Source organism: Curcuma longa, chromosome 5, assembly GCF_044706935.1.
Source record: "Curcuma longa cultivar G26 ecotype Majalengka, Jawa Barat chromosome 5, ITB_CL_G26_1.1, whole genome shotgun sequence".
NCBI classification, from domain to species: domain Eukaryota; kingdom Viridiplantae; phylum Streptophyta; class Magnoliopsida; order Zingiberales; family Zingiberaceae; genus Curcuma; species Curcuma longa.
In genome coordinates, this window is record NC_133865.1 from 1,503,827 (window position 1) to 1,523,664 (window position 19,838).

Genomic DNA, 19,838 nt, shown 5'->3' on the forward strand with positions numbered 1-19,838 from the left:
AGGTGCTCCATTTCGCCTGTTTTGCTCCGTTTTCCGTCCTGAAACACACAAATATACGAGCAGTCCTCCGAACTAGGAAATAAAGAATACAATGCCAAATGCACAGGTAAAGGGTGTAACATACATAAGATACAGCATGAAAAGCATAAAGATGTGCGAATAAAGTATAAGAAATGGTTATATATCCTACGCACATCACGTCCCATCAGTTCCATGTGTCTAGTGATGTGACATAGTTCTTCTTCTTCATCCGATGACTCGCTACTTGATGTATCCCATGTGGCTTGGGCCACCATGACTTTCCTCTTCTTTTTCTCCTTCTTTTTCCTTTCCTTCTCTTCTTTCTTCTTCCACAACGGACAGTTTGTCTTGATGTGCCCCTTCTTGTTGCATTCATAGCAAATAACATTAGGGTTAAAATTTAAACTTTAAATTTTACCTCGTGGTGATGTAAACATCTTCTTTACATCCCTCCTTGTAAATCCTCTTGATCTTCCCATCATCTTCTTGACATAATAGACGACCTCCTTTGCCGACATCTCCTCGTCGCTATCCGAAGATTCCCGATCGGACTCGGATGAGGGCTCCTCCTTCTTTTCCCTCTTCTTCTTCTTTTCTGCAACCAAAGCTATACATTTCTCTTTGGCAGATATGTTAGCTTGTTCATGTAATTTGAATTCGCAAAATAATTCATCTAATTTAACACTGGAAAGATCCCTTGACACTTTATAAGCATCGACCATCGATGCCCATAGAGTGGTTCTGGGAAAGGCTTGAAGTACATACCTCACCAAATCTCGGTTGTCGATTTTCTCACCTATAACATGAAGACCGTTCACGATCTCCTTAAATCGCCCGTGCATCTGGCTTACCATCTCGTTGGGCTTCATTGTGAAGGTTTGGAGTTGTCCTACCAAGAGATCCCTCTTGGCTCGTCTTGATTCACTTGAACCTTCGTTTAGTTCGATGAGTTTCTCCCAAAGTTCTTTGGCCGAGTCGAATGGTCCGACCTTGCTCAGTTGTTCTTTGGAAAGCCCACATTGCAAGGTGGTTGTGGCTTTTGCGTTTGCTTGAGCCTTCTTGCATACATCCTTCGACCATTCTTTGGTAGGGAGAGGAGCTCCAGAAGCGTCCTTCGATTTCTCAAATCCATCTACAATACTAAACTAATTTTCAATATCATTCATTAGATAATATTCCATTCTACCTTTTCAGTATGCGAAATCGTTGCCGTCGAAATAGGGCGGTCGTGCGGTGTTGTATCCCTCTTGAAACGCCATCTGATTGTTTCGGTTGAATGTTAGTTCGCGCGAAAGGGACCTGCTCTGATACCACTTGTTGGGACCGATGCGTTCGCTAGAGGGGGTGAATAGCGATTTTCTTTCTTTCCTGCGAAATCGTTAGCGGAAGCAAAATAGCAAAAGCAAGATTAAAGAACACAATCGCTAACCCATTGATTTACTTGGTATCCACCTCTACGAGGTGACTAGTCCAAGGATCCACACACACAGCACCTTTCCACTATGAAAACTTCTCCTTTTCAAAGAGCACTTTGAAGGCGGAGAAACCTTTACAGAATGATCTCTTCCTTTCACAAAAATGAGTAGTGAAGTATGGAGGAAGATTAGAGAGAGTTACAGAGCTTGAAGATCGTGTAAGAAGAGAAAGAATAGAACCCCTACTTCTCCAATCGTCAATCTGCATTTTTATAATTTTTCCGACATCAGTCGACTGCTCCTTGGGCCAGTCGACTGATGGTCTTCAACGGCTCTTTAAATCGCATTTAATTCTCCAGCTGTCAGTCCAACGTTCGAATATCAGTCGACTGATGGACTCCATCAGTCGACTGGTCACTGGTCAGTCGACTGGTCAATCTGGTCAGTGACTGATCAGTCAGTCGACTGGTCAATTGGTCAGTCAAAGATCTTTCTGTGTGCTTCTGGATCAAGTCATCAGTCGACTGATGGCAGTGTCAGTCGACTGGTGAAGCTGAAAATCCCCTTTCAGCTTCCTTCTTCATCCCTTAGCCTTGACGCAAGCCTTCAAACATCTTCCACAAGCCTCGTGCCCATCCTTGCACTCGCTTGAGATGTTTCCCTCAGCTTCGTCGTGCTAAGTCTCCCTTTGCCAAGAGGTCGGCCTTCGGGACTTCACCATTTGCCAAGAGGTCGCGCCTCCGAGACTTCACCATTTGCCAAGAGGTCTGCCTCCGGGACTTCACCATTTGCCAAGAGGCCGTGCCTCCGGGACTTCACCATTTGCCAAGTCTTCAAACCTGGACTTTCCTGTATACTCAAATCACACATGTTAGATCACCAACATTGCCTAACTTAAACTCATTTTAGCCAAACATTAAAATCTAATTCACTTGGGACAAGATTGCACCAACAATTTTCTTTTCTATAGTCTAAGAGCATGATAGTGTTTAGTTCATTATGCTTAATTAAATAAAGATGAATTAAACTCAACCCTATATCCTGAATCACACAATTGATTGATACTTAGGAGATTGAAAGTCATGCCTTTCACTAATAAGATATTTTTAATCATAAATTATTTAAAAATTTTAATATCTCCTATTCCTATAACCTTAAGCTTACCACTATTGCCAAATGATACAATGCCTTTGTTCTTGTTCTTTAGTGATGAGAATTTTGATGAGTCTCCCGTCATGTGCCTAGAGCATCCGCTATCTACGAACCATATGGTTGGATGCTTCCCCTTGACGCATGCCTACTCAAACATGATGAACTAAATATTTTGGTATCCAAATCTTGGGTCCAGCAACATCAACAATATATTGCTTGGGTACCCAAGCTTGCACAGTCTTAATCTTTAAAATATTATTTCTACTTGTTAAAGACATAAAGTTCATTTTCTTTTGTTTTGGTTTATATCCTAAACCTACTTTGTTATAAACAGCCCTCTGAGCTCCTAGAATCATGTCTAAGTACTTAGAACTTGATGTAAACTTTTCCAATGCATTTCTAAGATCATCTACTTGCAGTTTCAGAGATGCATTTTCATTCTTAAGTTTACCTACTGAAGTATTGCTATTATCATGATGCAAATAATGGTCACATGATGCATTTTCAAGTTTAAGCACTTTCAACTCATTTTATAATTTTTTAATCTTACCTTTAGATTTTGACAAAGTATTTGTTAAACATGCAAAGGTAGCATACATCTTGTCAAGCTTGGGAGAAGTTACCTCATCATCACTGGATGATGACTCACTTGAGGAATCCACATCTTCACTGTGACTATCTTCATCTTTGCAACTCTCCACATTGTCTAAAGTCATAAGTGCCACGTACCTTGAATTCTTTCCTTCATCTTCCTTTGATGAGCTTGAAGAGGAATCATCCCATGTGGCTTTTAGGGCCTTCTTCTTTTTCTTCTTAAGTTTGTCCTCCTGCTTCTTTACTTCTGGACACTTAAACTTTAAGTATCATTTTTTATTGCACTCAAAGCAAACCATATCAGTTTTAAATTTTAATTTTTTTAGAGATTTACCTCTCCTCTTGCTATTAGTTAGAATCTTCTTCACATCCTTCTTGTCGAATTTTTGAGATCTCCTCATCATTTTCTTTACAAAATTTTGCATTTTGCTTGATGAACTCTCTTCTTCGTCATCACTCTCTTGATTGGATTCAGATGAGGTTTCTTCTTTCCTTTCCTTTTTCTTCTCCTTCCCCTTTTTCAATCTCTTTTCAACTGCAACCAAAGTTATACCCTTCTCCTTATGACTTGCATTAGCTTGTTCATGCAATTCGAGTTCACAAAATAGTTCATCTACTCTAACAATTGACAAGTCCTTTGATCATAGTTCATCTAGTTTAACAATTGACAAGTTCACAAAATAGATAGACCACCATAGAATCTCTAGGGAAAGATTTCAAGGCATACATGATGAGATCTCTATTTTCTAACCTTTCTCCAATGGCATGAAGCCCATTTAGCAATTCTTTGAACCTTCTGTGAAGTTGATTCACGATTTCACCTTCCTTTATTATAAAATTTTGCATTTGGTTGACAAGAAGGTTCCTTTTCGCAACTCTGAAATCCTTAGTGCCCTCGTTAAGTTCAATTAACTTATCTCATAGTTCCTTAGCACTTTTGAATGGACCAACTTTAATCCACTACTCAGAGCTCAGTCCACACTACAAGGTAACCACCGCTTTGGTATTTGCTTGTGACTTCCATTTTTGTTCAGTTAACCATCCTATTGATTCTACGACTCTTCCGTTTTCATCTGTTGGTTCGGAGAAGCCCTCAGTTACAGAGAATCATATATCTATTTCAATTCTCAAGTAGTATTCCATGCAGCTCTTCCAGTATGCGAAGTTGTTTCCCTCAAAGTACGATGGCCATGTAGTGTTGTGACCTTCTTTCAATGAAATTTTGTTGTTCTAAGCTTGGCTTCTTTGGATGTAAGTTCGCTAAAGCGACCTTGCTATTAGACCACTCATTAGAACCTTATGAGCTAGAAGGGGGGTTGAATTGCTCAACTCGCTTAAACTTGATCTATAGCAGCAGAAACTTCTTGTGAACCAACCACACCACGAACACAACGCTAACTCGAATGATTTTACTTGGTATTTACCTCCTTAAGGCGACTAATCTAAGGATCCACTCTGTTGGTGCGGGGAGCACCAGATGATCGAACTTTGATTTTGATGATGACATGAGGTTCAAGTTAAGTGTGTGTTGTATATTGACAAGCTTATCTAGTGTGCAAGGAGCACAGGAAAGTCCTAGTTGAGGCTAGACAAAGTAAGTGCTAGTTGCGACTAGACAAAGGCAAATTTTGATTTGGAGAATCAGACAGAAGTCTTAACAAGGTCAAGTACACCAGGTGCAAGTCCAGGCAGGTCAGGAGGACAGGAAAGCATGGCAAAAATCCAGACAGGTCAAAAGGACCGGATGCTTGGTGGAAGTCTAAGCGATCAGGTGGACCAGTAGCCTAGCAGCAAATCCTAGGAGTCGAGGATCTTGACTAAGTGGAAAGTCCAACAAGTCTGGAGGACTTGTTGGCAAATAAGATAAATTCTCCCGAGTGGAGTGGGTAATGGCACGTTCCCGAAGTGGAATAGTAGGTGTTAATCTAACTCAGGGTTTCATTGGAAACCTGAAGTTAGGACCACTTAACAGTTCAAAAACTGTTAATCTAATTCTGTTTTTTATTTTTAGACTAACTTATAATGCAGATTGGAGAGGCAAAAATTTTGATTCCGGGCAACTCTATTCGGAATCCAGGCAACCGGACGATCTAGGCCCCTGGAAGGTGAATCCAGGCGACTCGGGTTTGGATAATCGCAGTGGAAGTCAAAGTTCATCCAGAACCTCCATGTCAGCACGGAGTCGACTGTAAGGGGAATCCAAGTGACTGGAAGTGTCGGGTCAGCAGCGTCGATGGCGGATCGACGGACGACGTGGAGGCGCCTGGAAAAGGAATTCAGGCGCTTGGAAAGCCTTATAAAAGAGCATCGATAGCAGGCTTCTAGGTATCAATTCAAAGCATTCCAAAGCAACCCGAGGGTAGTCTGCGTGCGAAGGATTATCCTAAAAGCTGTTCGTAACATCGGAGTTCGCACAACAAGCTTCATCTCATCTTCTGGTTTGGGTAACGATTTATTGTATGCTTTAAATTCTATAATAAATGATAGGCTCCCGCAAGGGTATGAGTGTCGTCAAGTAATAAAAGATATAGAACCACAAGGACTATGGAATTTATCACTAAACTTGCACAGAAAGAGTTGCGAATGTACGAGCTTAGGTGATGGGGAAAGAGAGAGAGAAAATTAAAGTACCTAAACCTTAATCAAAGGGGAATCAACTAAATGACAGGATTGGGAAATGATCCTAGGATTTTGGATTCCTCGAGATTATGGTTGATTGATCATGGATTCCTTACCATTCCTCAATGATTATACCAATGCATAGATTCTAACCAAGCTATCCGATTAGACCTCGTCAGGACTTATCAGAATTAAATCATGATTCCTCTAATGCTATGACTACTAGTTCGAGATGATACCTAGATAGCCTAGTTCTATAGCTCTCCCGCTGTCACCAGGCACTCCAGCAATACTACTGGTATCCTACTCTCTATCACTGAGTACCCAATTAAGGACCTCTTCCTAGTAATCAATAATCGTTAGTTATCCCTCATGAGAATTCATTACAGTCTAAGAATCTCCTCAGAAAATCTGGTTAAAGGTTCACCTTCTGTCACAAGGCACCCCGGTCATACGATCCTAAGATTTCCATTAAACTATAATTCACTCTCATCCATATGAAATTAAGCCTTCATAAACATATCATCAAATAGATGCAGGGCACAAATCCATATAGCAAAGTATAATCATATCCTTGAAAATGGCAAATAGCAAATCCATTAAATTCAATCATCCATTACATCTCAATTCCTCCTACATCCTAGAATCTAGAGATCTACTCCATGACGGAGGAAATACAATGCAAAGAAGAAGAATAGTAGTTCATCTTGCTCCTAGATCTGAAAGAGAAAAAGGAAAAAGACTTATCAATGTATGCAATCTTCCTTGAATTGCAATCTCCTCGTCGATAGTGGATGGAATCGGCGGAGTAGTCCTGGATGGATGGATGGATCACTGAATTCCTCTCCGGATAGCGACTACGTCCTTTTCACCACCAAGAGCTCCCCCCTTTTTCAGGGTTTTAAGAGATGCTTATATATGCCCCCAGACGCGACACGGCCGTGCCTCATGGCACGACCCAGAAGCTCGCCTCAAGTCCTCCGTTGGCACAGTCGTGCCTAATAGGCACGACTTTAAGCTGGTCTTGATCTAGAAAAGAGGCATGGCCCGAAGCTGGTTTCAATCTATAAAATGGGCACGGTCGTGCCTTGTAGGCACGACTCCAGCTACTGGTGCTTCTGTTACAGGGACACGGCCGTGCCTTGTAGGCATAGCCCGTGGTTTGGATTGGCTCTGGATTGAGGGCACGACCGTGCTTTGTGGTACAACCCAGAGCAGTTGATCTTTTGTAACAACGGCACGACCGTGTCTGGTGGACACGGCAGCTTAGGTGATCAAGCACGATCGTGCCTTGTAGGCATGACCCTGTCTTGCCTTCTGTTGTTCTTTCTCCGTTTCACCTTATTTTGCTCCAAATTCTGTCCTACAAATGCACAAGTACGAGAGCAGACCTCCGAACTAGGAAATAGAGAAAATATGCCTAATACATGAATAAAGGGTGTGACAAACACAGAGTATCATCATGAAATGCATAAAGATGTACAATAAAAGTAGTAAAAATATATGTATATCCTATGCACATCAATAAAGTTTTTATCGTGATTATATTTTATAAATCATTACAACTCCTCTCCATAAGGAAGGAGTTAAATAGTGGATTACCCACATGTAAACGATTAAAGATCGTAGGCCTTGGAACAGCAGCCTGTGGTTATGAACCAAGTAAAAAAAGATTTTGTGTTCTTCTGACTTTGTGTCGTGATTCTTTTATTTTCACTGCAACATTCTCTAATTCACGAACGAACGAAATATTCAACGAGTTTATAAAAACTAAGAAAACGCTAAAAAGACAGCGCTATTCACCCTCTCTAACGCTCTCTACGATCCTACATACTCTTAACTCACCACTTCCACTAAACCTTCTCCGTCTTAGATAAATCCTGAAGGAAGAGAACCCCTCTTACAGTAGGATTACGATGTTTTACAAGAACAATTAGAAAACACAAAGAAGAAGAAAAGAAGTTTTACAATGATCTTGATAGATTTACTTCTTCTTTTAGGAATTGCTCCAAGTTGTGTAGTTGAATACCAGATGAATTCTTCAGCACTTCAACAAGAAAACTTAAAGCAAGATGGCATGAACAGTACCCATCAACGGCTTGTTAGATTTGAGAGGTTTCCTAAAATAATCGCCTTACGGTTATACTATTTATTGGATAAATAGTAATTTACTATTTGAGTGCACATTCCATATGTGTTTGATTGCATTTTAAACTCAAATACTGAATGCCCGTAATATGATTCATAGCATGAGAGAATTTGTGATTAGATCACAACTAGTGAGCATCTCTATATGTGCAATTATGAATGTATTGAAATTATTCCAAGTCGAGGAATTGATGAGTACAGATGTCATTAATTCTGTCGAGACTAGCACTTTTTGAACTCCTTGGTTAGCCAAGCAGCTGATCTCACTGCTGGAGACATTGGATGTTGAGAGTTAAACGTGGATGCTGATTAAAGGTAATAAGTTCATTGGAGTGACCTGCCTTGAGACTTCATATGGTTCGATACAAATGTCAATGAAGATCTTAGTGCAGCTTAAGTGCTAGTTTCCTTTGACTTGCGATATTCAAGTCACCTTGGTCATGGAGGCTTATACTTTGACATCTTAAGCAAGCTAAGCATCTCCGAGGAGGTGTGAATCTGAGATAATTGGGTATAAGTTGAAGTGCCCGAAGATGTTTGAATAGCCCACAGAGGATTCACCACTCCTTAGAAAGGGAGACGTATACCCTGTAGCCGCTTGTCAGGATTGTTATTAAAAGTCTTTGGCCAAAACATTATATGTTAAGAGTACGGTACTCGTGGACACATGTACAAGTAACTTAAATCCACATGACAAGAAATCAAGTTGGGCTAAGTGTGACGTAGTCAGCCTAGTGGGGACCTACACATAGACCATGTCCTGAACCAAATGGGTATAAGACAGTGAAAAGAACGAGACACGTTTAATTGAAGTTGTTGAAAGGTTTAGAAGATGTTTTGGAATCAATCGTTGATTTTTTGATTAATTAAGCATCATGATGTACTACTAGGTGTCACTCATGATCGTTCCATAATTAATGGTTAATTACGGACGACCAACATAGCGAGGAACCTATTGGATCACACGCACTACAAGTTCTCTGAAGGACTTAAAATGAGTTTGAGAATTTGATTCTCAGAATCAAGAGAAATAAAGTCTGGTTGGACCGGATAAAGGACAAATGATGGAATTCATCTTATGAAGATGAAATGAACTAAATTGATTTCGTTCAAATCAGAGGTCGTTTGGTTATTGAACCAAACGTTTCATTTTTGAACCAAATTGAACCAACTTGGTTTAGTTCATGATGGAAGATATTTTGACAAAACGGATGTGATGAGAAGCTTCGGCTTGTGAAGACGAAATGAAAAAAACTAATTTGGATCAAATCGAAGATCGTTTGGTTATTGAACCAAGCGAACCAAGAATGAACCCGATTCGCTACAGTGAACATGGGCTGACCCGGTTCAGCCTAGGTTATTTTCTCTCTAGTTTACACCGTGCGCCAACCCGGTTTAGACTACATTACTATCGCTCCAATTTAAAACGGGAATCGCGTGGGATGCCCTATTTATCATCTCCTTCGCATAACACCTTGTTTATCCGCGGCTGCTGGCTTCCCCAAACCTTAAGGCACCGAATCTTCTACTTCCCCGATTGTGCACCACCAACGCCTCCCGTCTGCACGAGGGCGTCGTCGAACAGGAGATCACTGCCAGTCGCATGGAGGAGGATTCATGGTGCTGCTACCTCTCGGCCCTGTGCATAGCGACTGTTGTCGCCTATCGTGTTTCCCTCTCTCGATCATGCGCACCGGTGGTCTTCGATCGGTCACGGCGAGAGAGCTCCTCCTGATCGCCGCTTGCGCACGGCGTTCCTTTCTTTTCTCGTGGTTGAACGCATGAGAATAGGGGAATAGTTTACAGATCGTCGGTGCTCGTGGAATGGCCGCGACGCGCATCCTGGTTTATCGTGGCCGGAACCCTAAGCACCGACGACGCCGGTTCTTTCTCCTGATCAGAGAGCTTGCTGCCTTTGCTTGATGTCTGCTGAAAAGCAAAGTCGTCGATTTCTGTTTTGTAGAGGTTTCAGGGTTTCCGTCGCTGCTGGTCTGCTTTGCCGGAGGATTCACCCTGGATTGCTAGCCGGAGTTGCTGCTGGAAGGATTGCCCCTTGTCGCCTGATATTGCTTTAAGTGGGTGGTGATTTGTGAAATCACTATCAAAATTATCGCAAGTTTTGCTGCCAGGAGCTTATAAAGCAATCAAATTTAGTTCCATCAATCATCGGAATAGTTCCGATCAATTTATCCTGAATCGGCGGTCAAAGGTTAACCACCGAAAACTACATCGGGAATACAATTCTCAGTGATAGTTAGAAAGTCTCAAAGCGATTGCGACAAATGTTGTTGCGTGATTTCTAGAATAAGGTTTCTCTCGAATCGATCGTTATTGATCATCAACTAGTACCGAAGACGATGACGCGACTTGTGACTTCTGAAGCTGTCCAAACGAGAGCTTTACGTAGATCACCAGTAGAGACGGGACTTCGACAAGGACCACTTGATTAATGCCAACCCCACTCAACGTCATTATCCACGAGATACACGTTTTGAATAATTTATTATTCTAAAAATTTTAATTTCTTGTCTTGCCTTGTACGCTATTATTTTTTATTATGCATGTGTGTGCTATGTAATAATTAGAGTTAATTATTTATTTATTTCTGCTGTGCACGTTTATAAAACATGTAAACACACACATTAGACCGGGACGATCCCAACACGGCTAACTCTCACCATTTAAACATGTTCAACTTTTCTTGAGAACTGTCGACTAATTTCTTATACCAGTCAACTGATTTGGTCAACGACCAAATAATGACTTTTGAACCTTTTGAAATGGTGTTTAATTTTATCAAATTTTAAATATCAGTCGACTGATTTTATGCATCAGTTGACTGGTATGGATAGTCGAGTCATTAGTCGAATCGATTCTCTTCTGTTTGCTTCCAAAATAAAATTAGTCGACTGATATGGAGAATCAATCAAATCGATTCTATTCTGTTTGCTTTCAAAATAGACTCAGTCAACTGATATGGAGAATCAGTCGAATCGATTCTATTCTATTCACTTCTGAAACAGTGTTGGGATGTATACTATAAGCCTAGCTTTTTGTATGAACATCTATTTTGAAATAATTTGAAATGAGAATCACTTTGGTCAAATGTTTGCATTTTATATTCTGATATATGTTAATGCAGTTGTCCACTTAATTTATATTGTAGATAACATGGTGTGTGGTGCCACACAGAAGATCATGTTATCAGTTCCTTATAAATTATAAATAGTAGCTCACAACCAAGATGGATAGGGACAAACCATTGGAGTGGTTGTAGTGTAATTGGTATTAGTTTATCTTGACTATAAAATTACACTAGTACACTTTGTGTGTATTGAGCAGGACCGTTTGAGGTCGTTCGATTTATACTGACTATATAATCGAACTAGACCTCTGTTATTATGGATGTGCATGCTCTTAATCCCTATATAATAACAAGCACATATACTTAGTATTTATTTCTTTAATTCATCAAAGGGTGAGATTTATTCGTTAAATCAAAAGGCCCGATGAGTTGGGAGATAATGCTATGTATATGGTGTGTTGTTGATTATAGAAGGAATCTGTGTCCTAATTATTTAGGCTGATGATGTCCCCTTGAGGAGCTCATAAGGATTATCATGTAAACCCTGCAGGTGGACTTAGTCCGCATGATAATAAAGTTGAGTGGTACTACTCTTGGAATTAGAAGTTAATTAATTGAGTTGTCAGTAATTCAATTAATTGACGGACATACGATATCTTAAACACAGGGAGATTAATGCACTCATGATAAGAAGGAGCCCATATTGTAATATGGGATTGGTGCGGTAGTTCAATAATAACCCTTTAGTGGTATGAGTTATTATTGATGGACTTGAGTTGGGTGTTCAGGGAGAACACAGGAAGCCCAAGCCCATCAGGAGGCCTAAACCAATTCCTCCTCTAGGTCCCTGTTGTAGCCTCTGGATAAAGCCTCACCCAATAAGATTCTGTTAGAATTCTATTAAGAATTCCCAGAATAGAATTCTGTTAAGAATTCTGTTAGAATTCTGTTTAGAATTCTATTAAGAAATTCAGTTAACAGAATTCGGTTAATCCTAAATAGAATTATGTTAATTTTGTTATCCAATAAAATTATATTAATTTTGTTATCCAACAAAATTTTGTTATTAAATTTTGTTATCCAACAAAATTATGTTAATTTTGTTATCCAACAAAATTATATTAATTCTGTTATTTTTTTCTAAACTTTCTAAGATGGCAAAGCTATAAAAGGAGAGGAGAGGGGAGGCTCAAAAACACAATTTAATCTCTTTTTTAGCCTCCTAGGGTCGGCGCCCCCATCAAACATCTCCCTCTCTTCTCCTTCTTGCTAGGGCCGGCGCCCACCAAGTTCTCCTCTTCTCCTTGTGCTAGGGCCGGCGCCCCCATCTTCTTCTCCTTCTTTGCTAGGGCCGGCGCACCTTCCTTCCTCTTCCTTGCTAGGGCCGGCGGCCAAGAGAAGAGGAAGAAGAAGAGAGAAGAAGAGAAGAGAGGAAGAAGAAGAGGAAGGTTGGTTTCCTTCTTGTTGCCATCGGTTTGGAAGAGAGGAAAAGAAGGAATTGGGTGGAGTTCATCTTGGTAGATCGTCGCCCACACGACGTCCAAGAAGAGGAGAGGAATACAACAGAAGATCAAGAGGTCTTCGGGTAACGAACATCTTCTACACAATCTACAAAGGAAAGGTACAAACTATTTTATTCCGCTGCATAGTTATTTCCTTTTTTCCTTTGTATGGATCCTGAATACCAACACAAGAGTTCCATCGATCCTATGCTTCGATCAAGGTGTGCTTTGATTGGTCAAGAACTTGCTTGATCAATCAAGCACATGTCTGATCGAAGATGTAGGTTGCTTGGAAGGTTGCTTGGAAAGGTTCTGTTCCTGTAAAATTTTTGTCTGGCAAGAATTGAATGGGACAGAATTCCAGGCACCTTCAAGTGGTATCAGAGCATAGGTTCTGACTCTGTGTGATTGGTTTCAGTTAATTTATGCACTTTTCATATATAAATTTAGGCAGGATAATAGTAGGATGTGCAAATAGATTAACTCTGTGGTTGCAGGATTCCTAGTTCCAACTATTATGGCCTAATGTGTGTTATGTATTGTGTGTTGTGCATGGATGTAATGTATGATTGGAACCCTCGGGCATGTCGAGGTTATTGTGCATGTGTGTAATTTTAATTTACTGTTCGATCTAGATTACATGTAAACTCCTTCGTGGAGTATAGGATCGATGGATGTAAATTATTTTATTGTTGTTGCACTTGTATCCTTGCTTTGCGTGGTGTTATTTTGATGACCGGAGGCGCGGCTGAGAAGGAAGCAAGATAGACGCAACTACATCATCAGTGGACGACATATTGAAGAACGACGGATAATTGAAGAGGCCATAATAGTTGAAAATTTATTTTTTCATATTTATTGCCTATTTCTTTTATGCTATTTGATATGCTATGCTATGCTATTGTTTTATATGCTATTATGTTAATGCATATGTTAAAATTCCTCAATTCAAATAACTAAGTGGGAGAGGGATTATTTAAATAAATCTCATGGTCTCCATTACTGGTTTGTAAGTGATGCATTCAAACTTGCGCGTTGGCTCTGAGTGCCTTCCTCCATATCGGATGAGTTTGTTTGCGGATCACTAGATCAAACTTCCTTTATGGATGATTATAGGAAATTATTTAGGAGCGTGTGATCTTCTCCATCTGAAGGGGCACAATCCTAAATAATGGACTTAGTATCAAGTAATGGTATACACTTAGGCGCATTTAATAGTATCCTCCCCATCGGAGTCACTGCTATTATCTGTGTGACCAAAGATAAACCAACTATTAATTTTATTTGTCATAAAGTTAGGTTGACAAGATAGTAAAATTAATGGGTAAAACCTCCTCTTACAAATGCTTGAATTCGTATACGTCCACACTATCGTGGCATACGAAATTTTCGGTGTTTGAGGTGTTGGTGAATTTAAATTATATTATTTGAGGAATCAATATTATTTTAAATTCTAAAGTTTTGACCAAATATGTTAATTTGTGATTCTCAGGATTTCATTATGGCTTTCAACCCACTTGCTGTTATTCTAAAAGAAAACAAACTTACTGGTCCTAATTATATTGATTGGAAACGGAACTTGGACATTGTCTTAACTGCTGAAGAGTACAAGTTTGTACTTTTCGAGGTCTGTCCTAGCGTGCCTGATAAGGATTCTAGTGAAGAGGAGATAGAGAGACATAGGAAATGGGTTAAGGCAGATGAGATGGCGCGGTGTTACATTTTGGCTTCTATGTCAAATGTGCTGCAACATCAGCATCAGGCCATGCCTACTGCCTATGACATGATGCTCAATCTCAAAGAACTCTTCGGACACCAGAATCGGGCTGCCAGGCAGGTGAGCCAAGCAGTTTGGACATTGGAAGGTAGACTGTCCTCGTAGAAAAGAGAACAATAAAGGTATATCTTATTCATTAGTTGTTGAAACATGTTTAGTGGTGTTATCTACCGGTACCTGGTGTGTAGATACGGGAGCCACTGATCATGTCTGCAATTCGTTGCAGGGGTTCCAGGAAACCCGACGACTACGTGAAGGGGAGATTACCGTCTACATGGGCAATGCTACGAAAGTGGCGGCTATTGCAGTGGGAGATGTTTATTTATCTTTTGAGAAAAATAAAACTTTGATTTTGAGGAATTATCTTTACGTACCATATTTTAGAAAGAATTTAATTTCAGTTTCTAAATTATTTAAGGATGGATATTCTGTTTCTTTTGATGACAAAGTTGTTATCAAGAAAAATAGGGTTAATATCTGTTCTGGTACGTTGGTTGACAATTTATATACTCTTAATCCAATAACTCCCACGATGCAACAAATGAAAATTAATAACACATCTTCTAATTCTAATAAGAGAAAAGAACCTTCGCAAATGAACCAAACATATCTTTGGCATCTAAGGTTAGGTCATATTAACTTGAGTAGAATTCAAAGGTTAATAGCCGATGGACCTTTAGGTTCACTGGTGGTGGAAAATTTTTCAACCTGCGAGTCCTGCTTGGAAGGAAAAATGACCAAGAGGCCTTTTAAGGCAAAGGGGTATAGAGCCAAAGAAGTGTTGGAATTGGTTCATTCTGATTTGTGTGGACCTATGACTATCCAGGCAAGAGGTGGTTTCGAATATTTTATCTCTTTTATAGACGACTATTCGAGATATGGATACATTTACTTGATGCGCCGCAAGTCTGAGTGCTTTGATAAGTTCAAAGAATACAAGGCTGATGTGGAGAAACATCATGGTAAAAGTATCAAGACACTACGATCTGATCGTGGTGGAGAGTACCTCTTAGGAGAGTTTAGGAGTTACTTATCAGAGGCTGGGATTCAATCCCAATTGTCTGCACCTGGTACACCCCAACAGAACGGTGTGGCAGAACGAAGGAATAGGACTCTTATGGAAATGGTTAGATCGATGATGAGTTATTCAGAATTACCAAATTCATTTTGGGGATATGCTCTGGAAACGACAGCGTACATTCTGAACTTGGTACCTTCTAAGTCAGTACCTTCTACTCCCACAGAATTGTGGACTGGGCGTAAGCCTAGTTTGAAACACATTCGGATTTGGGGTAGTCCAGCACATGTGCTGAAGGGAGACGCTGATAAGTTGGAACCACGTACGGAAGTTCGCTTGTTTGTGGGTTATCCTAGAGGAACGAAGGGTGGTTTATTTTATAGTCCTAAAGATCAGAAGGTCATTGTTAGCACCAATGCCCGATTTTTAGAAGAGGACTATGTAATGAACCACAAGCCCATGAGTAAGATTGTTCTAGAGGAAATAAGAGGGGACACTTCTACTTTAGTACCAACGGTACAAGATGAGATACCACAAGTAACTGCACCGCGTGTCACAAGTGATACACAATTACAGGTAGTGCCTCGTCGTAGTGGGAGGGTTGTTAGACAACCTGACAGATTCATATTTTTGGGAGAGTCTTCGGACTTGGTCCCTGGTGAACATGAACCTGATCCCTGGACATATGATGAAGCACTCCAAGATAAAGATGCAGTATCTTGGCAAAGTGCAATGAACTCTGAAATAGAATCTATGGATTCTAATCAAGTCTGGGAGCTTGTAGAACCACCAAATGGTGTAAAAGCCATTGGATGTAAATGGGTCTACAAAAGGAAAAGAGGAATAGACGGGAAGGTGGAAACCTTTAAAGCAAGGCTTGTTGCGAAAGGGTATACTCAGAAAGAGGGAATCGATTATGAGGAAACTTTTTCGCCGGTAGCCATGCTTAAGTCTATCCGGATTCTTTTATTGGACTATGAGGTTTGGCAAATGGATGTCAAGACAGCTTTCCTTAATGGAAGTCTTGAAGAAAACATCTATATGAAGCAACCAGAGGGATTCATTGCAAAGGGCAAAGAGCATCTTGTATGTAAGCTTAATCGGTCCATTTATGGACTGAAAGCAAGCTTCAAGATCTTGGAACATCATTGATTCTATCATCGCCCACTCGCCAGACTTCCCAAGCAGCTTGTGTACCTGCACTGACGTGCGGGTCACGGCGACGCAGTACAGTCGGCCGCTGCCACCCATCTCGCCGATCGCCCATCGGATCCCCACCACATGGCCCATCGGCCACGGCACCGTCTGGACGCTGTCCCTAGCTGGGTCGTATCGGACCACCGTGAACATCGTTGTCTGCCAGTAGGCCGCGCTGCCGGCGACGATGCCAGAGCCCGAGTGTAGGGATTCAACCTCGCACATCTCGTTGGACACCCACCACCCGCCGACAGACGAGGAGAAGGTCTGAAACCCAAGAAAGCCCGAGGAGGAGTCGCCGATCCGGAAGGGGAGCACGATGGAGAAGTCAGGGCGGAAGTTGTAGACGCCGGGAAGGAAGATGAGAACTGCGGCGGGGTCGTTCCCGGGATCGCAGGGCGGGCAGGGGATGGCGGACCAGGCGGCGGTGACCGGATTGCAGACGTAGAAGGTGGAAGTGACTTCATCGAAGCAAAGGAGGAGGCCATTGGAAGAGAAGAGGACGGAGACGGGGCAGGCGGGTAAGAAGGGGAGAACAGCGTTGGGAATTTTGTGGGCCGAGGCGGGAGGGAAGTGGACGTAGGCGGAGGGGGGAGATCCGAAGAAGACGCCGGAGATGCAGCGGTTGCTGTGGGATTGGGTGTGGGCGAAGAAAGGGGAGGAGATGAATCGGTCCCAAGAAGGGGCGACGGCGCGGAGGCGGAGGAGGGAGCAGGCGGGGAGGTAGTGAAGGACGCGGTCGCGGACGACGCCGGCGAGAGGCTTGTTGATCTCGCCGTGGAGGAGCCTGATATGGGCGCGGAGGCGCTCGCGTCTGGCGCTGCGATTGCTTCGGATGACGTCGCGCAAGGCATCGGCGTCGGCATGGCCGTCGGCATCGTCGATGGGGCGATGGGAATCGTCGTCCATGTCTCGCCTGACTTCTTTCTCTGCTCCTATTGGTCATTGACAGCTTTAACAAGTGGAAAAATAGGGAAAGAGTACGGGGACTACTTTGATGTCAACCTCAACTTTTCCAAACTACCCTCGCAATTTGAAAAATTCCAAAATATTTTTAAATTTTGAAAAATTTTCTCATAATGTCGTAAATTATTCAAGGGTTGATATTTTTAGTCCCACATATTTTCCGCATCAGTATTCTGTAAATTAATAGTATTACGAATAGGGAGAAAAATGAAGAGTCACTAAAGTTCAGGAAAGTGTTTTAATGATTTTGAAATTCGCAAGAGTTTTGTAAGAAAAGACTAAACTTTAAGATGTGTAAAGTGAAATTTACTCTTATGTGTGAATAATGTGATATCTTCATGCGGTTCGTCAGCATGACGCATGGAAGTTTATATTGGTACATGTGAGACATCAAATCACCGTGGAATGTGTATTCGTTGGCACTCGGACTCGGGTAATTTTGCCTTAGGTTTAGATTGAAATCAGCTCAGTTGATTTTCTTAGGCACAATTCGATTTACTGAGCTGATAATCACAAAATGCTCTCTCCTGATAATCTACTGTGTACCTAATGTAACTGTACAGATTCGATAACTGCAGTCTCTTATTTCATTATGGAGCCGACGATACTGGTCCCCGGGGCAATAGTGCAACAGTAGAATATCCGAATTGTGGCATAGGGATCTGCGGTTCGATCCCCAACTACAGCGTATTTACAAGAATTTTCTTCCAAATAGGGAACGCAATCAAAAGATGCTGGGCATCTGGATTGGCCGCCGTATGCACTTCCCGATTTACCCTGGTGGTCGGTGGAAAACTTCCGTGGGACCGGATCGGCCACCAGAAGATTGAGTCCATGAGACTGACTGTGATTTATCATTTTTTTTTTGTTTAGGGAGCAAAATTACTACTCATTAGTAAGATGAATTTATAAGAAATAATCTTACTCCTTATTACAATGAACGTAAACATCGTGATTACGAGGGATCTTACTCGTCATTAAAATAAGAGGAGGATCACTATTTCTTTTCAAGTGAAACGATTCAAAAATAAAGTCGAAATGAGAATTAGACTCTTTCCCTTTAAAACGTGATTACCCTATTGTAATGCTCATAGTGTCAAATGACAATTGTAATTATTTTTTTAATGAAATAGTTGTTGGTGTCGAAGTAAATTGAAATTCCAGAGTTCAAAAAAAATAGATTTGTTGGTATGTCAAGATAGGCTTGAACAACTAAACTCGGAGATGTCGAGTTGAAAAGATTAAGTCAAGAAGATCAAGTTGCTGAGCTAGAAAGACAGAGTTGTCAAACTAGGAGGTCAAGTTGAGACGTAGAGAGCTATTGTTTAGGGAAGTAGATTTGTCGAGTTGGAGGTAGCTCACTACAAAAAAAATTTGCCATCTACGACAAATTTTACGATGAATTTTTTAAAAAAATTTGTCGCAAAATAATTTACGACGAAATTTACAATGAATTTGAGTTCGTCGCAATCAAATCGTTGTTAAATTTTGCGATGAAAAATCTAAGTTCGTTGCAAAAATTTACGACAAAATATCATTTTCGTAGCAAAATTTGTCGTCAATTGGCGACGAATTTGAATTCATCGTCGATTGGCGACGAATTTTTTTGTTGCCAATCGGGGACGAAAATAATTTTCGTCGTCAATTCATTTTCGTCACCAATTGACGATGAACTCAGATTCGTCGCCAATTGACGATGAATCAGCTTCGTCACCAATTGACGAAGCTGGTCGCAATTGGCAACGAATTTTGCGACGAAAATGAAATTTCATCACAAATTTTTGATAAATAGTAACTTACGATAGAATTGCAACGAACCTGTTTTTGTCGTAAAATTCATCGTCAATTGGTGACGAAATTGATTTTCGTTGCAAAATTATCGCAAAATAAAATTTTTTTCCCCTAATCTACTTATTTGGTGATTATCCCGTATATACAATCAAATATCGATCCAATCGGATCGATTAATAACATACATAAGACCTGTCACATACAATCCATAACACATCAATATCAATATCAATCCATAACATTCATAATATACATAAAACCTGTAACATACATATCAATATCAATATCCATATAACACAATACATAATTATGAAACAATCAATAACATCCATTCATTATACAAAGATTCATATACATACAAATATTCATATCAACATCCATAATCCATAACATGCATAATATACAAAATCCAAATGATACAATCCATACAAAGATCCACAATAGACATGTACATATGTCTATAAGTCCAACCAACATCCAGTCATAACAATCCTGAAAATCCATACAAAGTACTGATATAAACAAGTCTGAGGACGAAGAAAAGATAGGATAG

General features: G+C 40.7%; 1 protein-coding gene across 1 annotated transcript; it reads right to left on the bottom strand.

Annotated features, from left to right (window-relative positions):
* Positions 1-428: 428 nt before the first annotated feature.
* On the bottom strand, positions 429-17,512 carry LOC141829127 (uncharacterized). Its single transcript, XM_074716540.1, has 4 exons — positions 16,449-17,512; positions 3,517-3,800; positions 3,139-3,429; positions 429-616 (listed from the first exon to the last, which is right to left on the bottom strand). The coding sequence occupies exons 1-4, from the start codon at positions 17,435-17,437 to the stop codon at positions 429-431; spliced, it is 1,752 nt and encodes a 583-aa protein (XP_074572641.1). The 5' UTR covers positions 17,438-17,512.
* Positions 17,513-19,838: the final 2,326 nt, after the last annotated feature.

Coding starts and splice junctions, on each gene's coding strand:
- LOC141829127 (XM_074716540.1), bottom strand. CDS start 17,437: ATGGACGACGATTCCCATCGCCCCATCGACGATGCCGACGGCCATGCC. Junction 3,801..16,448: donor GATCTTGAAGCTTGCTTTCA/GTCCATAAATGG, acceptor GTCAATTGTTAG/AGTAGATGAACTATTTTGTG. Junction 617..3,138: donor TACTTTGTCAAAATCTAAAG/GTAAGATTAAAA, acceptor CTTTGGTTGCAG/AAAAGAAGAAGAAGAGGGAA.